We start from the raw sequence: 21699 nt of genomic DNA on the forward strand, positions 1-21699 counted from the left end.
CTAATCAGTAGAGTTTTTCCGGTGTATTATCCGACCGGAAGAGATTTTTTCAATTTTTTTTTTCGATAATTATATAGTTATTAGTCGGCGTTCAATTGATACCTAAAATCAACGTCCTAACATAAATCTAAGTACCACTTTTACCTCAACCACTCAACAAGTGAAATCCAAAATCGTCAAAACTTGAATCAGTAGAAAGCTTTTCATCGGTATTTACCGACCGGAAGTGATTTTTTTCTCGATAATTATATAGGTACAGTGTACATTTTAATGATAACAAAAATCGTCGTCCTAACTCAATCTAAAACACCACGTTTACCTCAATCACTGAAGTCCAAATTAGTTGAAGTTCTAATCAGTAGAGTTTTTCAAGTGTATTATCCGACCAAAAGTGATTTTTTTTATTTTTTTATATAATTATATACACGTCTACAGTTTAATGACACCTAAAATCAACGTCGTAACTTAATTCTAAGCGGTCATTTTACGTCCCCAAGACTTTGAACGAAGTGGTCGCTAATTTAAACTGTTAGCTGTGTTACGGTTCAGGTTACTTTGCGACGTCACGTGACCGCGCCATATAGAAATACCGTGATTACACTACACTATCCGAAAGGCCGAGCCCAAAAATATCGTTTGATACTTTATGATTTAAACGAAAGGACAATTATATTTTTAACAACGGTCACTTTAATCAATTAAATCAATCAATTTAATGTGTGTAGACAAGACTAATGATAACTCTCCTTTTTTCTCCTACTCCATGCTTCATTTTTTAATGTCTTAAAATTTCGGGGGTCCGGACCCCCCCCCCCCCCCTTCGCTACGCCAATGCTGCTTGGATAATTGGAGCTGAAGAAAGCCACATTCGTCAAACTGCATGGGTGAACTATTAATACCTCGAGATTATAGTTAAGCATTGCATTAAATGTGTTTACATACGAATAAAAACTGCCTTCCAATAAGTAGTATGACAAGAAGGAAGAAATGTTTTTGTCAAAAGCTAATCCGTTTACCATGTACCTGAGAGCCATGTGTTCAAGTCCCCAAGGACCCAATCCAAGGTAGTAAAAGTGGTTTACCAATAGGTCAAATAGGCCCGTACCAACTGGCTGCAAGCTAGAAAGTTAAAACAAATTACAATGTCTGACTAGTTTCAACATAAATGCATATATGATATCTGCATTAAAAACTTACTTAGGGAAATTTTGTCAAGAAAAGCAAGGCACGTTAAGGTATAATAAGTAACATATCACTTTACCAAAGTTATTACTTTATAGTTTTTTACTTTCACTATATTTAATTTTTCAATGTCTGGATATTTAAAAAAATGTATGTATTTTATTTAAAAATGTTTCAGCATCAATGAAAATATAATTTATTAGAGTACGATTATTCTTCATGTCACCATTTGGTATATACATATTTTTAAAACTCACAAACAGGTTTTTAGGACGAAGCGCAGATTTTTTCTGGACTTAGGCCCAAGAAAGTGAATCCACCACTCGTGATAAAATTGTTCTGATATTTTTATGAAAAGGTGAATTGTTTGAATGTTGAATTTAGCTTTAGTTCACCTTCCTTTTATTGCAGCGTCTGGAATCTGACTTGACACCTGGAATCTGGAGTCATGTTCGTCTGAAGAGATCTAAAGAAAGTCGGCGACGAAGAATCTCAAAACGAAGATTTTACATCGCTTCGACATCAGAGACACCTATAAATAGGTGGTTAATCTCACTGTCTCACCAGGTGCACAATGAGTGCACTACGTTGTTACTGACACGAGCTAAGGCACTGTAGTAAGGCTACACGTTTTTAGTACCGTAAGAAGGTATTTATTTACAGTTAGGTTTTAATTTTCTTTACAGCCACCCCAATTTCCTAAATAGACCTTAAGAACTGCAAATGTTTTCAGGTCAAAAAGCGTTTCCTGATTGAAGTTTTAGGAGCAACATGCAATATAGTAGTTGAATAGATAGATCTATGGGGTATTTTAAGGATAAGAATAAATAATTTGATATTCCTTGAGATTTTTGTGAACTATTTATTCCTTATACGTCTAATATACCGCATTATTTAGTAAAACATCAGCTGTAAACATATACAGTTATCTGCAAACATATCCGCATACTTTACCGTATTTTCAGTGGGTTTTTGAACAAGAATCTCAAAGCATTTATTTTATAAACTATTATAATGTATATATTAATATATAATATTAAAACTGTATATTGTAAATTAATATTTTTTAACGATAGTGTTTTGACACAGTCTAGCTGACGGCAGATCTAGTTCCTGCTAGACGAGAAGTCTGCAGTCTTTCATGTACCAAAATCACGTCATCAAGATTGCAGGCGTTACGTGAAATCTGTAAAAGCTCGTCGCCTTCATTACGTGAAATCTGTAAATATATATAGCCTTCACAATGCTATAGCAAGCAGCATACAAACATGTTTTGTTATATTATAACAAATCTAAAACTAGATTTTAAAGTTGTAAATAGATCAAATGTGTTGCCTAGTAGCTGGTAATAGTAAGTAAAAAGGAGAAGATAGCCATAAAATGATAAAAAAAATTAACAATGTATATTATAAAAAGCTTTAAGCTTAATCTACATTTGTGAGATTCCACACAAACATAAAATAATAGTAATGGCTTTAAAATATCCCTAGTAATATGAAAGCAGCGATTTTAATAACTATTCATATAATGGTTTCTTAAGTTATTAAATTAACTGCTAACAATTTTTGTTGAACACTTTCAAAAACTTATTAAACGATTATTTAGGGTTAATTTGTTGCTTAATTTGTTGACTATGTACTTAATTTGTTGTAACCTAGTTCAATGATATTTTGCTCTCTTTCGTCTTAAGGGTAATATAAAATGTATTATATCGTTGTGGTATTATATCACTTTATTCGTCATGGTGGTATCAAAATTTATAACGTAGTTAAATGTAAAATAATTAATAGATGTAGATATAGATTTAATTACAAAAATTAATTGCTTCGCCGTGACTCTCTCACTTGCTGGGCTGGATTGCTACCACTACACCATAGAACCCTTATTTTTATTTTATATCTGCGTATATATAATAATCTACTATAATAAAATTACCAGCTAAAAATCTCTATCTAAATAATCAAAGTTTAGCTCCCATTTCGAATGTTTCTAAATAAATCAATTTGTACGAAAACAATTATGATTCAATCATTACTATTTGGTGGATCTGAATATCATAAAATCGTTGTGTTTTTATTCATTGAGAAGGAAATCACTTACTTTAAACCAAAATTAACAGTTTTCAGTTACTTCCGACTATGTGAACCTGTCAGCAATATCTGACGAGTATAAGTTGTGAGAAAAAGCAGAGCTGTAGACTGAACTGAAATGAGATCGTACTGATATGATTACATGATTACATTACATATTGTGGGCCAATTATAGATCAATATGGGACCATATAGACTCTTATTCTCTGCTCAATTCAAATCTAAGGAAGCGAGAATGAGTATTCTCATAATACAACAGTTTGTCTTGTTACACGTGTGCTTAATCACAATTTGTTCTTATTAGAAAGGGTACAGCGAACATCCTTCCAAAAACATAATTCAGAAAGTTATCAATGCGATAAGAGAGCAGTGACAATTATTATTCTATTCTCAATAAGAGTAAATTTTGTAATAGCCGAATTTGAGATCCAGCTGAAAGAATTTTGCCTAAAGTTTAGAACAAGGATTTTCGGCCTCAGAAATCGACTGAGGTTGTACTTTTTATTAGAAAATTGTTTATTTTTAGTATACCATAAGTTAAGAAATTATTCAATGGAATTAAAAATAATCATTTTGACAACCATATTTAAAAGTTAGTCATTTTACAATACAATTATTCATTAAGAAAATATTTCTCTATCCGATTTATCCCTCATACATAGTGGTATTTAAACTTTAAACAACTACTAAAATCTCCAAAATTATTTAACCAACTTTTGTTATAATTCATGTAAATTAAGAAAGGTTTTACTCTCCGATTTTGGAGTGGTTTGTTAGTTGTGTTTGTAATCTCTAAAATACTTGTACAATCAGGAAGTATTTCCAAAGGGACTATGTTCCTAGTACAATAACATATCTTAGAAATATTTGGGCTGAAGTTGGGATTCCTATAGGACCGTCTACAAAGCATCTGTTATGCAGGAAGGAAAGGGGTCTAAAGCCGTAGATAACAGCTATTTATAAAAATTTTATCTCCTTCAAAATGATCATTTGGTATAAGTAGGAAGTGTCCCTTTTGTGCTCCCTAACGGAATACTCATAAAACCAGATTAGATAACAAGTTATTGAATATAAAAATGTAATGTAAAGAATGTTCTGTCACAGTTTTTTTTTATGAATATTAAAGTATTTATTTAATTTGCATAGCACATTTTATAGATCAATAAAAGTTAAGCTATCATAATAAATATTACATAAAAGATAAAACTTTCAATCTATTCTGTACTTTCTAATAATAAAACCAGAGAAATTCTCTACGTATGGAACTACGTATGGAAACAGCTGTGATTACACCATACGTGCTTTTCAAGTGGATCTTTGTGGATTGTACTGAAACATTAAATTATATTTGAAGATAGACTTTTTCAATTGTTACTATGCCTTACTACTTGAGTTCAGATCAAGGATGAACGACGAGGATTACTTGGTTGGTAGGTGAATGGTCAAGGAGGGTGTGAGATTGGATTTTCAGTTATACTTGAATATACTTAAGCAATGGTCATATTACAACCAAACACTCACCGGTAATACTGCCGTATGACCAGATTCAGGTACTAGAAACGATACTTGCTCAATTTATTTGGGTATAGAGCTGTACGGCGCGGATAGTTCTATTAATTAGTGTTTAATAAAACTAAGGATAGGATAGTGTTGTCTAATACGTGTTTGTTGTATTTGATTACCTAGACAGCAAATACCAAGTATTTGGACTCAAACGATACATCTATGTACAAGGAATGTTACCAAACCAGAATTTTGACCGTGCTATCAACATGCCTCCCTGTAGTGAACAGTAAGAGAAGCAAATGACCCTAGGGTCGATGGGGGGGAGGGTTGAAGACAGTTGTTTTACTATAAACTACATTGCAAATGTTTAGTTTAGCACCACGTTACCTTTATCTCACGTGTAGCATCTAGAATCTGGTGCTTTCAAAGACTTGCCTCCTGAAATCTGGAGTAATGTCCGTCTGAAGGGATCCAAAAATAGTCGGCAACGAAGAAACTCTTAGGGAGTGCCGATGGCCGATTGGTCTAAGACGTTGGACTTTGGGTCTGAGTTAGAGATAGTGCAGGTTCAAATCCTGTCAGTGGCCGTTACACTTTTTATCAGTACCTTCGACCTTGTACTGTATCGACTCTCCCCCTTGTTCTGTTTGATAAGATCCTCGCACAGGCCAGTGGCCCATGAGGACGGACAGAATAAGGCTTAAAAGGGGATCGGCCTCTCCTTAAAAGAAAAAAAAATACACAAAACGAACTCTCTACGTAGTTTTGTCAACAGAGACAAGGAGACAACAAAATATAGTGCAATGTAGGTGAAGAGGTATTATCATTGTCTATCAGGTGCGACACGATCCCAAAGCACGGTGGAGTAACCGATTCTTCCACACATAACGCAACTATAGTGGAAAGGGTTGATCCAGTGCGAATGCTGATTAGCTCCAGTTCACCTTCCTCTCACATGCATCATCTGAAATATGATGCTGTCGCAGCCTTGCCTCCTGAAATCTGGAATCATTTTCGTCTGAAGGGATCCAAAAATCCCTTCAGGCGAATAAGCTCAATACGAAATTTTCCATCGCTTCGACATCAGAGACACCTAGAGCACAAAATGCAGTGCGATCTAGGGAAGAGGTATTCTTATTGTCTCATCTTGTCTGAATTGTTCACATGATGAGAATCTCTGCTGTGGTGTTGGAAATAAAATTAATTTGAGCCAGAAATGCTTCTACACGAGCAAAACATGATATGAGTCAGGTAAAAATATGATTCTCTCAACCATGAACACTGTAATAATATGTACATGATGTATACCCACATAAATCTGGAAAATTTCATATAACTCCGTCATATGACATAATAAGTGCTTTTAGTACATAGTGTAAGGATTTTGATTTTGAAAATTGCGTGCTGAGCCGTGGGTAACAGCTAATAGTTAAATAGACACGAATTTTTAGCAATACAAATTTGATTTACAAGTAAGCACTAGATGAATATTTTTAGCCTTTAAAATATTCCAAATCAAAATTTGCCTAGAGAAAAGCTAAACAATTTTGAATTATTGTTTTTGCATTCATATTTATTAAACAACATTTCTCTTAAAATCTCTGGCTAAGTTCGTATCCAATAACTAAATTCTATTATCACACCTGTCACACACATAAATGGAATTTATAGAGTATTTTTCTGCACATTTTAAGATAGAATTATAAATTTATAGTCATTTTCAAACACCATGCCCGTTAGATCCCCAATTCTTTTTCTTAAATAATTACTGTTTACAATAAGCGCAGCGATGGTTGGTAAACTTGCGTGTGTACTTTGTACAATATTATTTTCCTAGAGAACAAGTCTTACTTTAGAAAAATACATCATGGATATTGTTACTTAACTGAAGAAAGAATAATACGAAGGTAAACTGTGTATTCACATAACATTACAACGATGAATAAAATGAGACTTGATAGAACTTGAGTTTAATTTTTGAAACTCTCTCACTGCCACGTCCTGAAGCAGAGAGCTGCTGTAACAAAATGTCATATTTCACTATACCGGATGTTGACACTTTAAGAAGATGCAATCTATTTTCAGTTGAAATAATTTGTAATCAATATTTTGAACTTAGCAATTACTGCAGCACTATATTGAGTGTAAATAATTCACTCCTATTCTGCGCCTTCGGGTGCCTGTTGTAGTGTCTTCAGATACCTTTTCTAAAGACAGGGAAAATTAAAAAAAAACTCTTTTGACAATAATTCTCCTAAGAGTTGCAGACATTATCAGCAGAATTTAAAAGCATCTTATAACTGGATCCAAATAACAATTGTTGAAGGCAATGACATCTATCTTTGACAGTATCTATATGAAAGATAGCTGGCGGCTTAACACGTTTTATTCATAAAAAATGAGTTCTCTTAAAGACTTTTATTTAAAATATGTTACTTTCTTAAATTCCATTTTATTAAAAATGTATCCTTAAATCATAAATCGTTCAAATATATGCCACTCCCTTAAGCTGTAACTCATGTAAATTACTTCCTACTTTAAAGTCTATGAATTAGAAATAAAACAAAATATCCCAACTAAAAAGATCACACCATTTTAAAGGTCAGTTTAAAAAGTCAGTTTCCGATCAGTTCGTATACAGGATGTTCCAAATGTTATGCACTCTGAAGTTATCTTGGAAACTATAAGAAATACATCAAAGGTTAAATGGAAAAAATGTACGTAATAACAAGACTAACGGATCAACGTGGTTAAGTTTATTATTGGTTGCGACGTTCACTCACTACGCTCAAAAACAGCCACAGCTCCCATTTTAGTAATTATATTGGAACTGTTTTTTCATGAAATTTGCATGACGTTTTCTCTAAAAATATTACAATGAAAAAATGTTTCAAGACCAGCAAGCAGGAGGTGCAGTAGGTTTAAGCCTTTTTTTAATGTAAAAACCCATTATTTAATTCATCAAAAGAAAGTAAATTTTTTACTAATTTCTAAAGTACCTTTATGTACTTTACTCGTGAGTTTCGTAAAATAATTCATAAATCCAGTTTTTTGTTTTGCCTTTGGAAGTAAACGTTTATTCAGATGATTAATAAAACTGACTGATATTTCACTGCACTTAGTGTTGAAATCGGCCTTTAGTAAAACATCAATAAAAGCCATCACCTACCTACCATCACTAAAGTCCTATTTTTTTATTTTATTTTATTTTACATTTCAACGGACATCTCCATTTTTACAGTTTTGAACAATAATCAAACAATGAAAGTAAAACAACCACAGTGTCAAATAGAGCAATAACGATTAATAAACTCTTTAAGTGACGAAACGGATATAAACTATGAATGACAATAACGTAATTAATTATTAGTGTACCGTGATTTGAACTATGGAAAACAACGAACAATAACAGCAATAAATTAGCACGAAACAATGAGAATAAAACCATGAATAAACAAGAATAGACAAGAATTAACAAGACACAATATATAAATAACAGCAATGAGAGACGTACAGGTAAAGTATAAGAACGAGTGTCTTCCCTCATTGTGTAACTCCTAGGCAGATAACTCATGCAGACCGGCGATCCTCCTCTTGAGCACTGGTATACTGTCCACAAAAAAGTCAACGATGTCGGCGACGCTATTACCACATAACTGAAGTCGGTACATCGTATTGTTTGCTGCGTGGTTGGTGCGATTTTGCTGCCTAGCGAACAGGTCTCTGGAGCGGGTGGCTGAAGGGGTCCTGAAGAGGATCTGGCTCAGCATATCGGGACAGTCGATCTTGCCGTTAAGGATCTTTGAGAGAGCAGTACAACGTCAGCGGAGAATCTGCGATCCGCAAGAGTCAGGAGTCCCCAGATCACGAGACACTTCCCCGATGGGAACCTGACGATAGAGAAGACCACTCCTGACACCCACCATTCGAATAAATCTTCTTTGAATAGTCTCTAGTTCATCTATGAGAAACTTCTGGTGGTGGTTCCACACTGGAGAGCCATATTCAAGGATTTGGCGTACCAAAGCACAATACAAAGTTTTTAAAGCCGTGTCACTTAAGGCTTTTGAGAAGCGGAAGACAAATCCAAGCATTTTGTTTGCTCTGCTGCAAATGTTTCGCACATGCAACTCAGGATTCAGTGAAGGTACTAATGTAATACCAAGATCTTTTACCTGCAGTACACGAGTTAAGGGCTCACTGCGTATATTTTACTCATAGACAACGGGGGAGAGATTCCGATGGAAGGTCATCATTTGGCATTTCTTAGTGTTCAGTTTTCATTTTGTTCTCTTCGCATCAGCGGTCGATCGCACAAAGATCTTCCTGGATTCCTAGGCAGTCCTCTTCAGTGGATACGATGGAAAACAGTTTCACATCATCAGCAAACAGAAGTGAGTCGCATTGTAGAGCTTCAGGAAGGTCTACACTATTATGTCATATATCGTGTAGGAATCACCAGATGCAGGCATAGAGTTCCCTTGCTAAATTGTTTCACCATGTCTGTGCGTGAAACAGATATTTATATACAAAACTGATTGATTGTTTAGACGAGTTTTATTTGGTTTGGTATCTGTAAGCCTCCAGAGATTCTGACTTATGTGTTCACTTCCTATCCAAAGACACGTGGCTCTATGAGATTGTTGGCCTATAGAAGCTATTACCTTCCAAAACCATCTGGTGTTCTGGATACGTTCAGAAATTCTACTTTGTATCATAAATTCTCTAAGATTAAAATTTGATGATGGATTTATATTGTAATGAATAATACAATTTGGTTACTTAAAGTGACGTACAAATATAACCAAAAGATATAATGCGATATCTCAAATGATCTAAAGCAAATACAATCCGACTTTAGGTTTTTTTTCTCTTAGGGCAAAAAGCTTAGAACATTACACCTATTCCTATAAGGACCTTTGCGCTGCTCCTAAGGGTATTGGGAGTAGAGGCCGCCTCCTGTCGAGATTCACGAGGAAAAGTTTAGGGCACTATACTCAAGTGATGTCCTCTCGGCAGAAGCAGAAGCCAGCTCTAAACCAGCCTCTCCATTCCAATCAGGCAGAAGGTGGTAGACCCTTATATCTAGGCTGGTAAGAATCGTTGACTCTTAGGGAACAGACCCCACCAACTCCAACCGTCATCTCTCGAAGTAGACTGTAGAATTAATTACCTTAGCGCACCAGAATCTCAATTTGCGGTTAGTTATGTGCCACTCCTGGGCATCCATAAGGCTGCCCAGATTTAAGTGACATATCGATTTTTGCTGTACTCACCGTGAGTTCAACGGGAAGGTATAAACCAGCCAGTACTTTAGGTTATAATTTATATACAGTACATTTGAGGCATCTGGAACCCATAACTTAAGTCGAAATTCGTTTATTCTTTGGAGTCAATATAGATCACTTAAATAAGCCATTTTGCCTTCACAATCGACCCAAAGAATTTGTATGAAAATTTTGGAATGCATACCTTCATGAGATATCCAGGACAGTTGCGTTGAAAACTTCGAATTCCTGTTGGTTCCTCTAATATTGCTTTGCAGGAGTTTGATCGAACTCCTGAAATGAAGTTGTTCATTTGTTTGAATACGATTTCGTTAAAACAGTCTTTGTTTAGATTATTGTTGACTATATTAATCTCAATGAATAATGGCTTTTGAAATATTTATTTATTTTAATGAATGTATATACCTTGTAATAAGTATTTCATCCATAATGTGTCATGTCAGTTGAGTTAAAAACGTGCATTTCCAACAGTCCCAATCTTTTCGCCCGGTTCAGACACAACAAAATTGAAAGTTCAAATTTCAAATATCCACCTGAGATTCGGCACCAAAGTCAACAACAAAACACCACTACAAAATAAATACGCTCAGCTGCAATACACGATGCGCACATCTCGGAGGATTACTGAATTTGGCATGTTCATCGCAATATTTTATTGATTTTATGATTGCTGTACTGATTTTGCATGCTTAAGCTTATATAATAAGTTTTTGCTGCTGAGGAAGACAGCAGAAACCATTAATTAGACGAGACGCAGTGATTCAGTTATTGTAACTCTAACGACGGCAAATATCCGAATCCTTATCCCCTGTCAATAATGAGTTTTACAAAAAAACTCGTTAATTATTGTACTAAACTATTCCGGTACTGTAACGCTTACTACCCTTATTCTAGTTGGATTAATCTCCCGGTATTGCATTTATGTTATTTACACCTTATATTTAAGCCTGGTTACCAATACCTGAATAACGAGTAATTTAATCAATTGATATACTTGCTAGTTTAACCCATTTCAGCACAAATAATAAAGTGAGAACTTAATACTACGTGTGAGTACCCAACTTACCCCTGATTCCATATGGCTACACAATACTGTTACTACGGGTTAAACCATTTTTATACCAGCTAACTAGCTGGTATCTAATTGTTTCAACTTAAACAATTGTTAAATTAGCTTGCTTAATAAATAAGCTTTAAGCTAACTAATCTTATGCACATTTTTGTGACATTTATTATCAACTAGCTGTTATCTGCAGCTTCACACGCAATGTTCAAAATCGATTTACTTATAATATTTAGGACACCTATTCAATTTTGGAAACTTAAGTACCAAAACTTATATACATTAGGTATATATAACTTCAGTGTTCATAGTTAGAGTATCAGAGTTTAACCAGACTATTATTATCATGTTTTTCACGTGTAAGAAAATTTACGTTTCGAATTAATTATAATTCCAAAGCAACAGCGAAATCTGCCTTGTTGCGCTGATCAAAAATACAAATACACAAGTCTCGAAAACCTACTTCGGTGAAAAAGTCAAACGTCATAATTTTACAAAATGATGAACACGTTTTACATGCTCGAATGATTCCAAACTACCGGCTCTCCAAGTGTGATGTAGAGTGCATAACACCTCAATAGAAATGAAACCCTCAGATAAAGTAACGTGTTATATTACATGAGACTTGTTTTACCCACAACATTTCTCCTTTTCCACTAACGGGCAGAAAATCGTGGGAGTTGAACTAGGGGATTTTCACTTTTATGAATGAGGAAGCAAAACTGGGAATATTGGTTGAGAGAAAGGTAAGGCACCGACACAGTGGTGGGGGTGGGGAAGGGGAGGGGAGGGGTTGGTGCTCATTCATCGCCGAAGAAAGTGAGTGAGCGAGCGTGAGTGTGAGCGAGTCCAGAGGAGAGGCAGGAGCATGCGGCAGTTACCTGTGTGTGTCATATTGTGTGCCTTGTTGCCCTTCGGTGAGTCGGCCGTTTTGGTTTTTTGTTTTAGTCCTTCAATTTATTTAGAGTGAATTATGCGATTTATTTTTTTTTATAATGTTGTTGTTTATGGAGGGAAAACATCGATTAATGCATATCATTTTGCTTCTGGATTTTTTGTATTTTGAAGTCACACCCGAGATTGACTGAAAGTCTGTTTGGAAATTTTATAAAACTTCATTCATTTCAATAATTAAATTGTGTATGAACCAGTACTTTTATTATGACTAACTAAAAACGAAACTCTTTGAAATATATACACGGTTGAATGAAGCGTTATTTAACTGTTGAATAATCATTGCATCGCATTTACAGAGCGTGATATAAGATACAATCCAACAACCTAACAACTTGTGGTTAACCGATACAAACTAGTTTAAACGAAATATGCGTTTTAAAACAAATAAATTTACACATAACTGTGTTTTGAATTGTGTTTTTGCCAATATGGCAATCGCTAATTGTTAAGGTCCCAATGTTTAAATCGTTTTTTAAATGCTGCCTTCTAATGTTAGTTCTACTTCTAACAACATTATACAAATCGCACAAGTTAAATTCTATATTCACCTAATAAATTACATTTGATTTCTTAAAGAATTATCTCAGTGTAGTATTGAAATAAGAGATGAATAAGTTTCGCATATAACCATTTGCCATTGCCATTTGTATTTTGTTCAATAGATTTTCCTAAATATAAAACACACGCTCATTTTCATTAAAAAACATACATGCAAAATTTACTTGTTTATGTAAATATTTATCCCATATCTGTTACCTTATGGCATAATCAGAAAACGTAAAGAGGTTCTCTTACAGTTTATTGTGGTTGAACCATTGCAAATACAAATAAAACCTAAACTCCTAGCTCACCCACCATTCAGTGGTTTGGTAGAGGCAAAGGGCAATGAGTGGCGTTGTCCTTTGTTAACGCTGTCAAAAATGGAGCCCGTTAAAGATCACAAAACGCGTTGGCTTTTATTTACATTTTAAATACAAATAAACTATATTTATTTATGAAAAACCAACATAATTTTACTTCATAAAGTGAATGTGTCTGTCTGTGTAAAGGGAGGAGTGATAAATACACCACAAAGTAGACTGACTAATCGTTACAAAAGCTTTATTCCACAAAATATGTTAACAATTTAAAAACAACTATGTTTTATTCCTTTATTTTTGTTTTTCAGGGAGAGTGGGTGTAAAGGTACCCTGTATTTAATTATAGGCGATTAAACGTTTACAAGTCCATCGCTAACCACACATTTGTCTTGCAATCAACTCATTATTTACATGACAAACATGTGTAGATTCCGTTTTGCAAAATTTTGTCTATAAATAAATATATATAAAATATATATATTGTTTTGCTTTACATTAGGCGTGGGGTATAAAATGGAAACCCTCACCATAAGGGAAACGACAGCTCTTAAGTCTGTCTAATCTACAGTTTATGTAGACCGAGTTTACTTCAATATGGCCAAGGGATAAACCTTTATTTACCGTTAGTAGTCTTTTAATTAAGTGTAATAGATGAAAATGTTCTCAATCAATTTAATAATGTTGGAAACCTACGATGCATCCTGCATTTATTTGAAAAAATGTAGACTACAACCTTAGTAAAGGTACGCAAGATCAACAAATTTCGCATATTTTCTCGTGGTGGCAGGAACATTCACCCTAATTGCGTTCTAAGTTTTACAGTAAAAACTTTAATAAAATTTAGTGTTGTAAACATTTGTATAAAGTATAATCATATTACAAATCTAGCCCTATTTTTAAAGGTGCGGCATTTGCCTTATTCAGGACAATATATTTAATTGAGTACACAGCTTCAGTAGGTAAAATCCTGTGATTTATGCTTCACTTAATAAAAAACAAGCAAGTAATTAATAAAACAAGTAATTATGTCTTTCAGGTTATTTACAATTTTTATTAAAGAAATAAACCAAAAAAGACAGTAAACCGCTTAAATGCTGTATCCTATTCTAGTATATTCAATCTTTTTCAAAAATTTGTGATTTGGTGTATCAAAGGAACTGCGCAATTGTACAATTCCATTCTTTACTATTATTTTTGGAATGATAATAGTAAAGAATAACATTTTTCGAATGATGTTACTTTAACATAACAAACACAATGCAACACTAATCTTGAAGAATCCTTATTCATTCAGAAATAAAAGTATACTCACACAATAAATACAAAAGAGGTCAGAAAAACTTACGAGGTTTATGACAAAGAATACATGATGGTTTTAGGATTAGTAATTTTGTTTGTATGAGCACATTTTACATTTTGTATTCAACCGTTTCAATCGTTGGAATTTATTTGCCATGTTGCTATTTTATTGGGAAAAGAGTCACAAAACTTGTAGATTAAACCCAAAGGTTCCAAGTAATTGCTGTTTAGTTCTTTTTTCAGCCATTGTGAGACAAAATGAAACGTTTTGCATATTTTAGACTACTTTTGGTACAATATGTTTGTTTAATATGGCTTTACTTGTATGACTATTTTTACTTCCAGAAAATATCAAAATCGACCACTGAAAAAATGTATGAATAACAATATTTTAAATTCTACTAGCAGATCAGTCTCTATTAGTAAACTTTGCTAATTCTTATTTTCCTGGTGAATGCTGTGCACATTCGATAGTTTACAAATCGATTAAAGAGCAATTTATATTGCACAATGCATATATTCTGTTTTACGTTAAACCAAACAACGTTGTTAGCTAGCAAGTGTTCAACAATTTCTCAAAATGTATACTTTTTTGAATAATTAGTCACAATAGTCAAGTTTACTGTGAATCCATAATAAAAAATAAAAAGTGAATTCCTATTGGCTGGAACTTAGCGTATACATTTATATTCATGTGTATAAAAGGCTTCTCTAAACATAAAACAATTAAATACTAATTTTAAAAGTCATACTATTTAATTACAGATGACAAAACATATCTAAAGCGATTATAATCTTTACGAAATTGTCACAACGGTCTCTAGTAAGAACACGACAATTTATTTAAATGTATTCCTGTAACTAGTTCGTAAATCAAGGCTAGTAGCTCTGAGACAAGGACAAGTATTAAGGCTGGGTTAATCTTGACAAATGGAGTAGTTTTAGTCGTTAATTAAAATTACCATACATAAGTAAAGCAGGATCTTACTCACGAGGGTATTCAGTAAATAAATAATAACTATGACAAAAAAGCTGAGAAGTTCTGTAATTATGACTCTTGTTGCGGTCACAAAGGCAGTGATAGTATCACAGAAAATCATTCTTGCGCATTAAGGGTATAGTGTTTGAAATACCAAAACTACTTTGGTATAAATATTTTCAATGGTTACGAACGTATTGAAATTGATCAATGAATGATGTTAGCAAAAGGTACAAAAATTCAGGATAGATTATCCGATGAGCAACAAAATATAATTTACCTGTGTATTAAAGCTACATCTTATACATCCTGAACGATTTTAATTAATGCACAATTGAGATAACATGAATAGCCCTCACTAAGACAAGCCGGGCTACTTTTAGTACTAAGTGAAATGATTGGTTATCGAAACTTAAAATACAAGCCAAGCTGGTGCATAAACGGGCGCAGTTTCAATTCACATTATTTATTTTCTCTATAGCATTGGCTAATACTAATGTTACAGCAAATTTCAAGAACTTGGCGTGAGTAATTTTGTTTCTTATTTCTAAAGTGACGAATTAAATTACCTGCTACCTCCAAAAGTTACCAAAATAAGCTTGGAATCTAAAAAACTCTCAGCAATGGATTTTTTAAACTTTGCAATAGATGAAAGGATAAGGCCGATATTTGGAATTGAGGAACTGTAAAATTTGTGGGCTGAACATACACGTTATTCTCAAAGTAGTATAATAACTTCTGGATAAGAACTCTAATTGAAAAAATCTAATTTAAACCTTCCATACATTACAATAAGGAAGGTAGAACAAAATCGTATACATGTGAGTGGAAGAAATATTGATAAACCGGTCAATTACAGCAAGGAGAGAAGCCGATTAAAATTAGCCGTACGGAAGTGTTTCCCTGAGAGTATTAGAGGAAATACATTAGTTGCATAAAACCGCTAAAATGTATCAGCCTGATTAACAGAATAACTGCAGAGGTGAAACAGGTGGATGATGTGTTTCGTAGACTGTTGCCTCATGACTTATAGTCAAGGGGCCGGGAGCCAACCTTCAATGCACTGTATAATCACACAACCTGGCGTTCCTTGAAATCGATACAGTAATTACTCCTAAGAAGTCGACCTGTATGTGGTTAACCGACGTTGACTTAACAATTGTTACATGCTTGACGGTTAGTTAAAGGTTTTTCAATCTAAGAAAAATATGATCTGAGAAAATTCTCCTTTCATATTTGAACCTCTTGATGTCCTCCCATTACGACCTCACCAGAAGTAACGATTTTGCCTCCCGGACAAATACTGGAGAAATTTGTATTCGTTTAAATAATATCTCGATTACCGTATTGTATTATTTATAAAAAGTAATTTCTTAGGTAATAACAAGAGTTAGCAGACAATCCTCCCTCATTTAAACATCACTCAAGGGTCGTAAGTGATTTTGAAAAGGAATAAGAGATAATAAATAAACATTTTTGCGGTATTTTAAATATGTCATGTCAAGGCTAATAAGTTAGCCTTGTAATTAAATTAAATAATTTATAGATACTATTACGAAAATACTTAATATCGGCCCTCGTAACGAGTGAATGTCTACTCGGTAAAGCGAATGGCACATCTGACACAATCTTTTTAACCTCTGTGGCAAAATAATGACTAACTTTTCCACTGGTAAAATTTACAAGATATGCAAGCTTTAAATAATACCCCTAACATCTGACAGCTCTGTGAGTTTTACAAGTTACTTAGCTTTTCTTCAAAGCTCGCACATTAACTTTCTCTGAGAGGCGTGGTTTACCTTATAGAAAATCTTTTAACTGGCTGATCTTTAGCGAAGCCTATCACTCATGGGACTGGAAAATTTTCATTTCTTTCTCTCTGGCCATCTATCTGTCTATCTTTCTGGACAATATCTCGTAAACGAAATTACCCATAGACTTGTCATTTTTTATGAAGCTTCATTTATAAAGAATGTAAATTAAGTCCTGATAAGCATGCATATATTCTAAATGTGTTGAGATATCGATCTACAATATTCACCATACGTATTAACATACTCCTTTAGATATTTTGGAGGAACAAAAAATGTTCCCTCTCCTTTTCAATCGGGGGGGGGGGGGAGTAGAGAAGTTCTCTTCGTGTCATTGTGTTTCTATAGACCTTTGAATAGACCTTTAAAATGACATGTCACAAGATAGAGGTTGCATTTTGAAAATTTAAAATTACCTCCTTCCACCTCGCTTTGGAAAGAGGTGGAGGGGGATTTCTTTATCCTACAAAAACGTATTTTAATAAGTATGGTAAACATTGTAACTCAATATTTCACTCTGTTTGGAGTATATCCAGGCTTTAATTTACACCGTGTTCGAGTATAACAGGAACACTGAGTTGGGTCACGGTGCATGTCACTCCATGAAATTTGGATGAGCGTTAGCGAATATATTTACTTTGTACTTATGAGTAATCATGTTGGAAACTAGAATAAATAATTGTGTAACCAAACTGTGTACAATCATATGAGATTTAAATAAGTGACACCATTATTCATAGAGTAAAAAGAAGGTATAATATACTGGAGTCAATGTTTGCAGTCGGGGACAATATTTCCTTTCAGTGCACTCTTATACGTTGTAGTACTCTCGCTAGCTAGCCGGAACTTTTATTTGAATTTTGCTATAAAACCTAACTTACTAAACCAAAATGTGAATGTATCATGTGGCAAGATATCACGAGAAAGATTTAATCTGTACTCTTTGAACTCTGCAAGAAAGTTCATTCCTGCATAGACAAGAATGAGTTCCATGAGGGTGCATGTCCAACCATGTAATTAGGCTGAGCGTCATTTAAGCCTATCACTCAATAGGCTTATAAAATTTCTGTTTAGTCTGCTGGGAGGATGTAAACATTTCTTTTTTATGTGATTGTACGTCTGTCCATCTGTCCGCAGAACGTATAGAAAATGAATAAGGTATACAGATTTGGAATTTTGCATGCAACCTTAGAGAAGTATTAGTTACGCGATTCGTAGTACAGTACTATATATTACATGTACTGTTTATTACTCTTACCTTGTACTATATTCAATGTAACGACAGCGACTGCTAATTTATTCGTGGGCCGTACGTGAAACACGATTGAAATATGGTATGATAGATATAATGGATTCTCCTTATACACTCTGAGATCATGAGGGCATTGCTCTCAGGTGACGTCATTGGCTTTTGTTACGCTTACCACGTACCAAGGTTCGACCGCAGGGTTGGGCGACGGTCAAATTTATAATGCGATTACCACAGTTTAGTCTAGACCATTATGATGTCTACCACAGCCAACAGTAAAGTTTTACTATTTTTGTTTTGTATAAACTCACACTCTTTGCTCTGTTATTTCACACACCACAGTTTTCTTTTCAGCTCAGTTTCCAATCGGTATAGTTTTTACTTTATTATACTTACGTGTAGAATAAATGATGTTCTATAAAATATTTAGTGGTATTAGATCGGTTGGTCTAAAACACTGTTAAAAATTAACTTATTGTCAAAATGGTTTCAATTTAAATACTTTCACAAGTTATGTTTAGTGTTGATAGATAAAGGTGCAATATAACTATGAGCCACAATATGTCTCTTTATAATAGTTGATGACATAAACTTCTCAGCTATATTTTGATTGATTTGATTGATTGATAACGAGAGGTTATTTTATTTTAATGACATTCTTTGTATATGCTTTTGTATATATAAAACACTAATATGCTAACATGTACACTAAAACGAGTATTAACAACATCCATTAATATTAAATAATTGAACCTATTAGGCTGTAGACCTTCAAAGTTTGATAAAATACGAGCTAATATTTTTTGAAACACGTTGCACTATTCCGATAACAGAACACAACTGGGGTTAGCATGGGTTAGTCTAGGGATTCATTTATTGTTCATTAACAATCACCAGGAAACTTTAAAGTTTGTTTGAATTCATCCATAAAACATACAATATTTAACATTTGAATACATACTATTATATAACAAAATATTTTCTAAACAATTTATATACGAGAAATCTTTTTTTATATTTTAAGATACGAATCTTTAGGTGTAATGCCAGGAATTGCCCAGATGGTTGAATCAGTGAAAGTCTCACGTTGCTGCGGTGTGTTGAAATAAACAAATGTAGCTAACAATAAAACAATATTGTTGTTTCAAACTTTTAAGGACTCCAACTTCAAAAATTGGTGCATTTTAGAAAAACTGTTATAGATCAAATTTTATTTTGACAAATACATTTGGAAGGTTGCCACTTTCGATCAGATACATCCATTACGCGGCTAAAACTAGCCTTTGAGATTAATTACTTCCCAGTAAGTCAACACAATTTATGACGGGAACAATACACCACGTGTTGAAGAATACAAACTGAGCTGCATTAGTTCCCGACCGGTTCCGATGTTCTTGGGTTTCATCAGGTCCTGATACTCGTCGTGATGATGTAAATACCCAACTGATACGAGCATCTTTCACTAAATGGAAAATTGATTACTTCTACTTACTTCGCCTTATAGTGATAAATAGGAAGAAACCAACGACTACACTTTCTCCCCTAATTGTTACGTTTGGAATGTAGAGTTAACATAGAAACAGATATAATAAAAAGTACTGAGTGTTTGTTTAAAAAATTGCTTGGTGTAGTAAAATAAAGGATTAGTTTGAGTTTAGCTATGGTTTAAGGTTTGGTTCCGATTTCATCCAACAAATATGTAATTAAACTACACGACCAATAATTGCTTATCAAATATATTAAATTCCATTTATATAGTTTTATATTTCTGTGTTTAATATTAGTGTAGAATGTTTGAGATCCATTCGTAAAAAAGCCTTTGAAGTGTTGAATTGGAGTGCTCGTACACGCAACATTAATGCAGTCACTGTTAGTGACAAAGCTTCCGATCCGCAACAACTCCAACTCCAACGCCAACACCAACTCCCAGGTGAGAGTCGCTGCGTGGCACCATTTCTGCGGACAAAATGACATTTAGCACGCGTATATTTATATATAGTGGTCTATAGTTGCATTGGTATGCGCGTTTCGACATACCTTGGCAACATGTCGGGCTCAAGGGCAGCGATAGCTGGAGGTCCCCTGGTCAGATTCTTTTACCTACATGCTGTACGTGCGTGTATGCAGATAACAACCTAATTAAGCATATTATCCCATACAGCAGGGGTGGAAAGTGACAACTTTCCCATCGCCCTAAACATCCTCATCTATTATTGTTACTGTTCCGGTCAAATATTTTGGATGTGGAAATTGTCAGAACTATAATATTGAAAACTCGTCTTTAATTCATAAACTTGCCTCGGAATTGATGTTTACTTAAATATACTTTAGGGGTTGGCTCCAGATTTTAAGTATGACAACACTTTTCAAGAAATTCGTTGTTTCAGTACAACATTTTTTTTTTTATTATTTATCATTTCTAAGTTTATTTCTAAATTTATGGGTTAAATACTCATACAACACAGTATCGAAGGATCCGAGCGAACGTACCACCCAATCCAATAAAGTGAACTCATCATGTATGTTAATTGTAACATGATAAAATGTCATATAATTATACTAAATTTGTACATATATAGTACAAAATATAGCGCTGTATCCCTTATTTGATATCTTAATTTCGGTTTAATTGTGTGGATAATTAGAGAATTACAAAGTCATTACAAATCTGTCATGTTCTCTTCCGTCTCTAAATCTTTTCTAAACACCGAGATATTCAGGCAAAGCAATAACAGTTAAGCTCATTAAGTGTTATTGTAAGTACGGTAATTGAAACTGCCATATTTCCACTTAGGCAGCTATATTACAGCACGGTAGGCCACGCTCGGATACTTCCAGTCACAACTAATCTGTCTCGGACAGTTGGGAACACGCCAGGGGGAAACTGTGCTCTCTATCCTACAGGTCTCAAAGTAGATCTTACAATACTGGGAATCCAATTCGGTCTCTTCCATTAACTCGTCTGTTTTATTATATTGAGCCTTTTATCTCACTCTATAGTGGTACTAAGACTTACAAGTCTCTTTTTATAGCAGGATTGTCATTTTGATAAAACATTTCTTTTAGAAAAACAATCTGGATATCCAAAATGTTTCTAAAATCTGAATTTTCACAAAATATTCAAACTCATGATTGAGCCTCCAAACTCGATTTGGTTACTGTTGTAGATTGTTCTGTGTTTCAAGATATTTAGGATGTTCTCAACTTCTTTCAAATTCCTGTTATAGTAGTAAGATACCTCAGTGTGTATACCTTATTTCGGTGGAGTGTTTTATTTTTAGAAGATAGCACGAAATCTTTAAGGGTGTGCTCAACCTTCCCCAATTCCCTCTACAAATAGAAGACACTATGGCACTATGTATCACCTCAAGGTAACCGGTCTTAGTAGGAGTTTTCTATAACTCTACAGATTCCC

General features: G+C 34.0%; 1 protein-coding gene across 1 annotated transcript in view; it reads left to right on the forward strand.

The window, feature by feature from the left end:
• The first annotated feature begins 11926 nt into the window (after positions 1–11926).
• The window catches only part of LOC124357274 (chitin deacetylase 1), a 55230-nt gene continuing 45457 nt past the window's right edge, over positions 11927–21699 (forward strand). The window contains exon 1 of the mRNA XM_046808863.1: positions 11927–12046. Within this exon, the coding sequence (XP_046664819.1) occupies positions 11998–12046 (49 nt within the window). The 5' untranslated portion in view covers positions 11927–11997. The remainder of the gene's footprint in view (positions 12047–21699) is intronic.

This window comes from Homalodisca vitripennis, chromosome 3, assembly GCF_021130785.1.
Source record: "Homalodisca vitripennis isolate AUS2020 chromosome 3, UT_GWSS_2.1, whole genome shotgun sequence".
NCBI lineage: Eukaryota > Metazoa > Arthropoda > Insecta > Hemiptera > Cicadellidae > Homalodisca > Homalodisca vitripennis.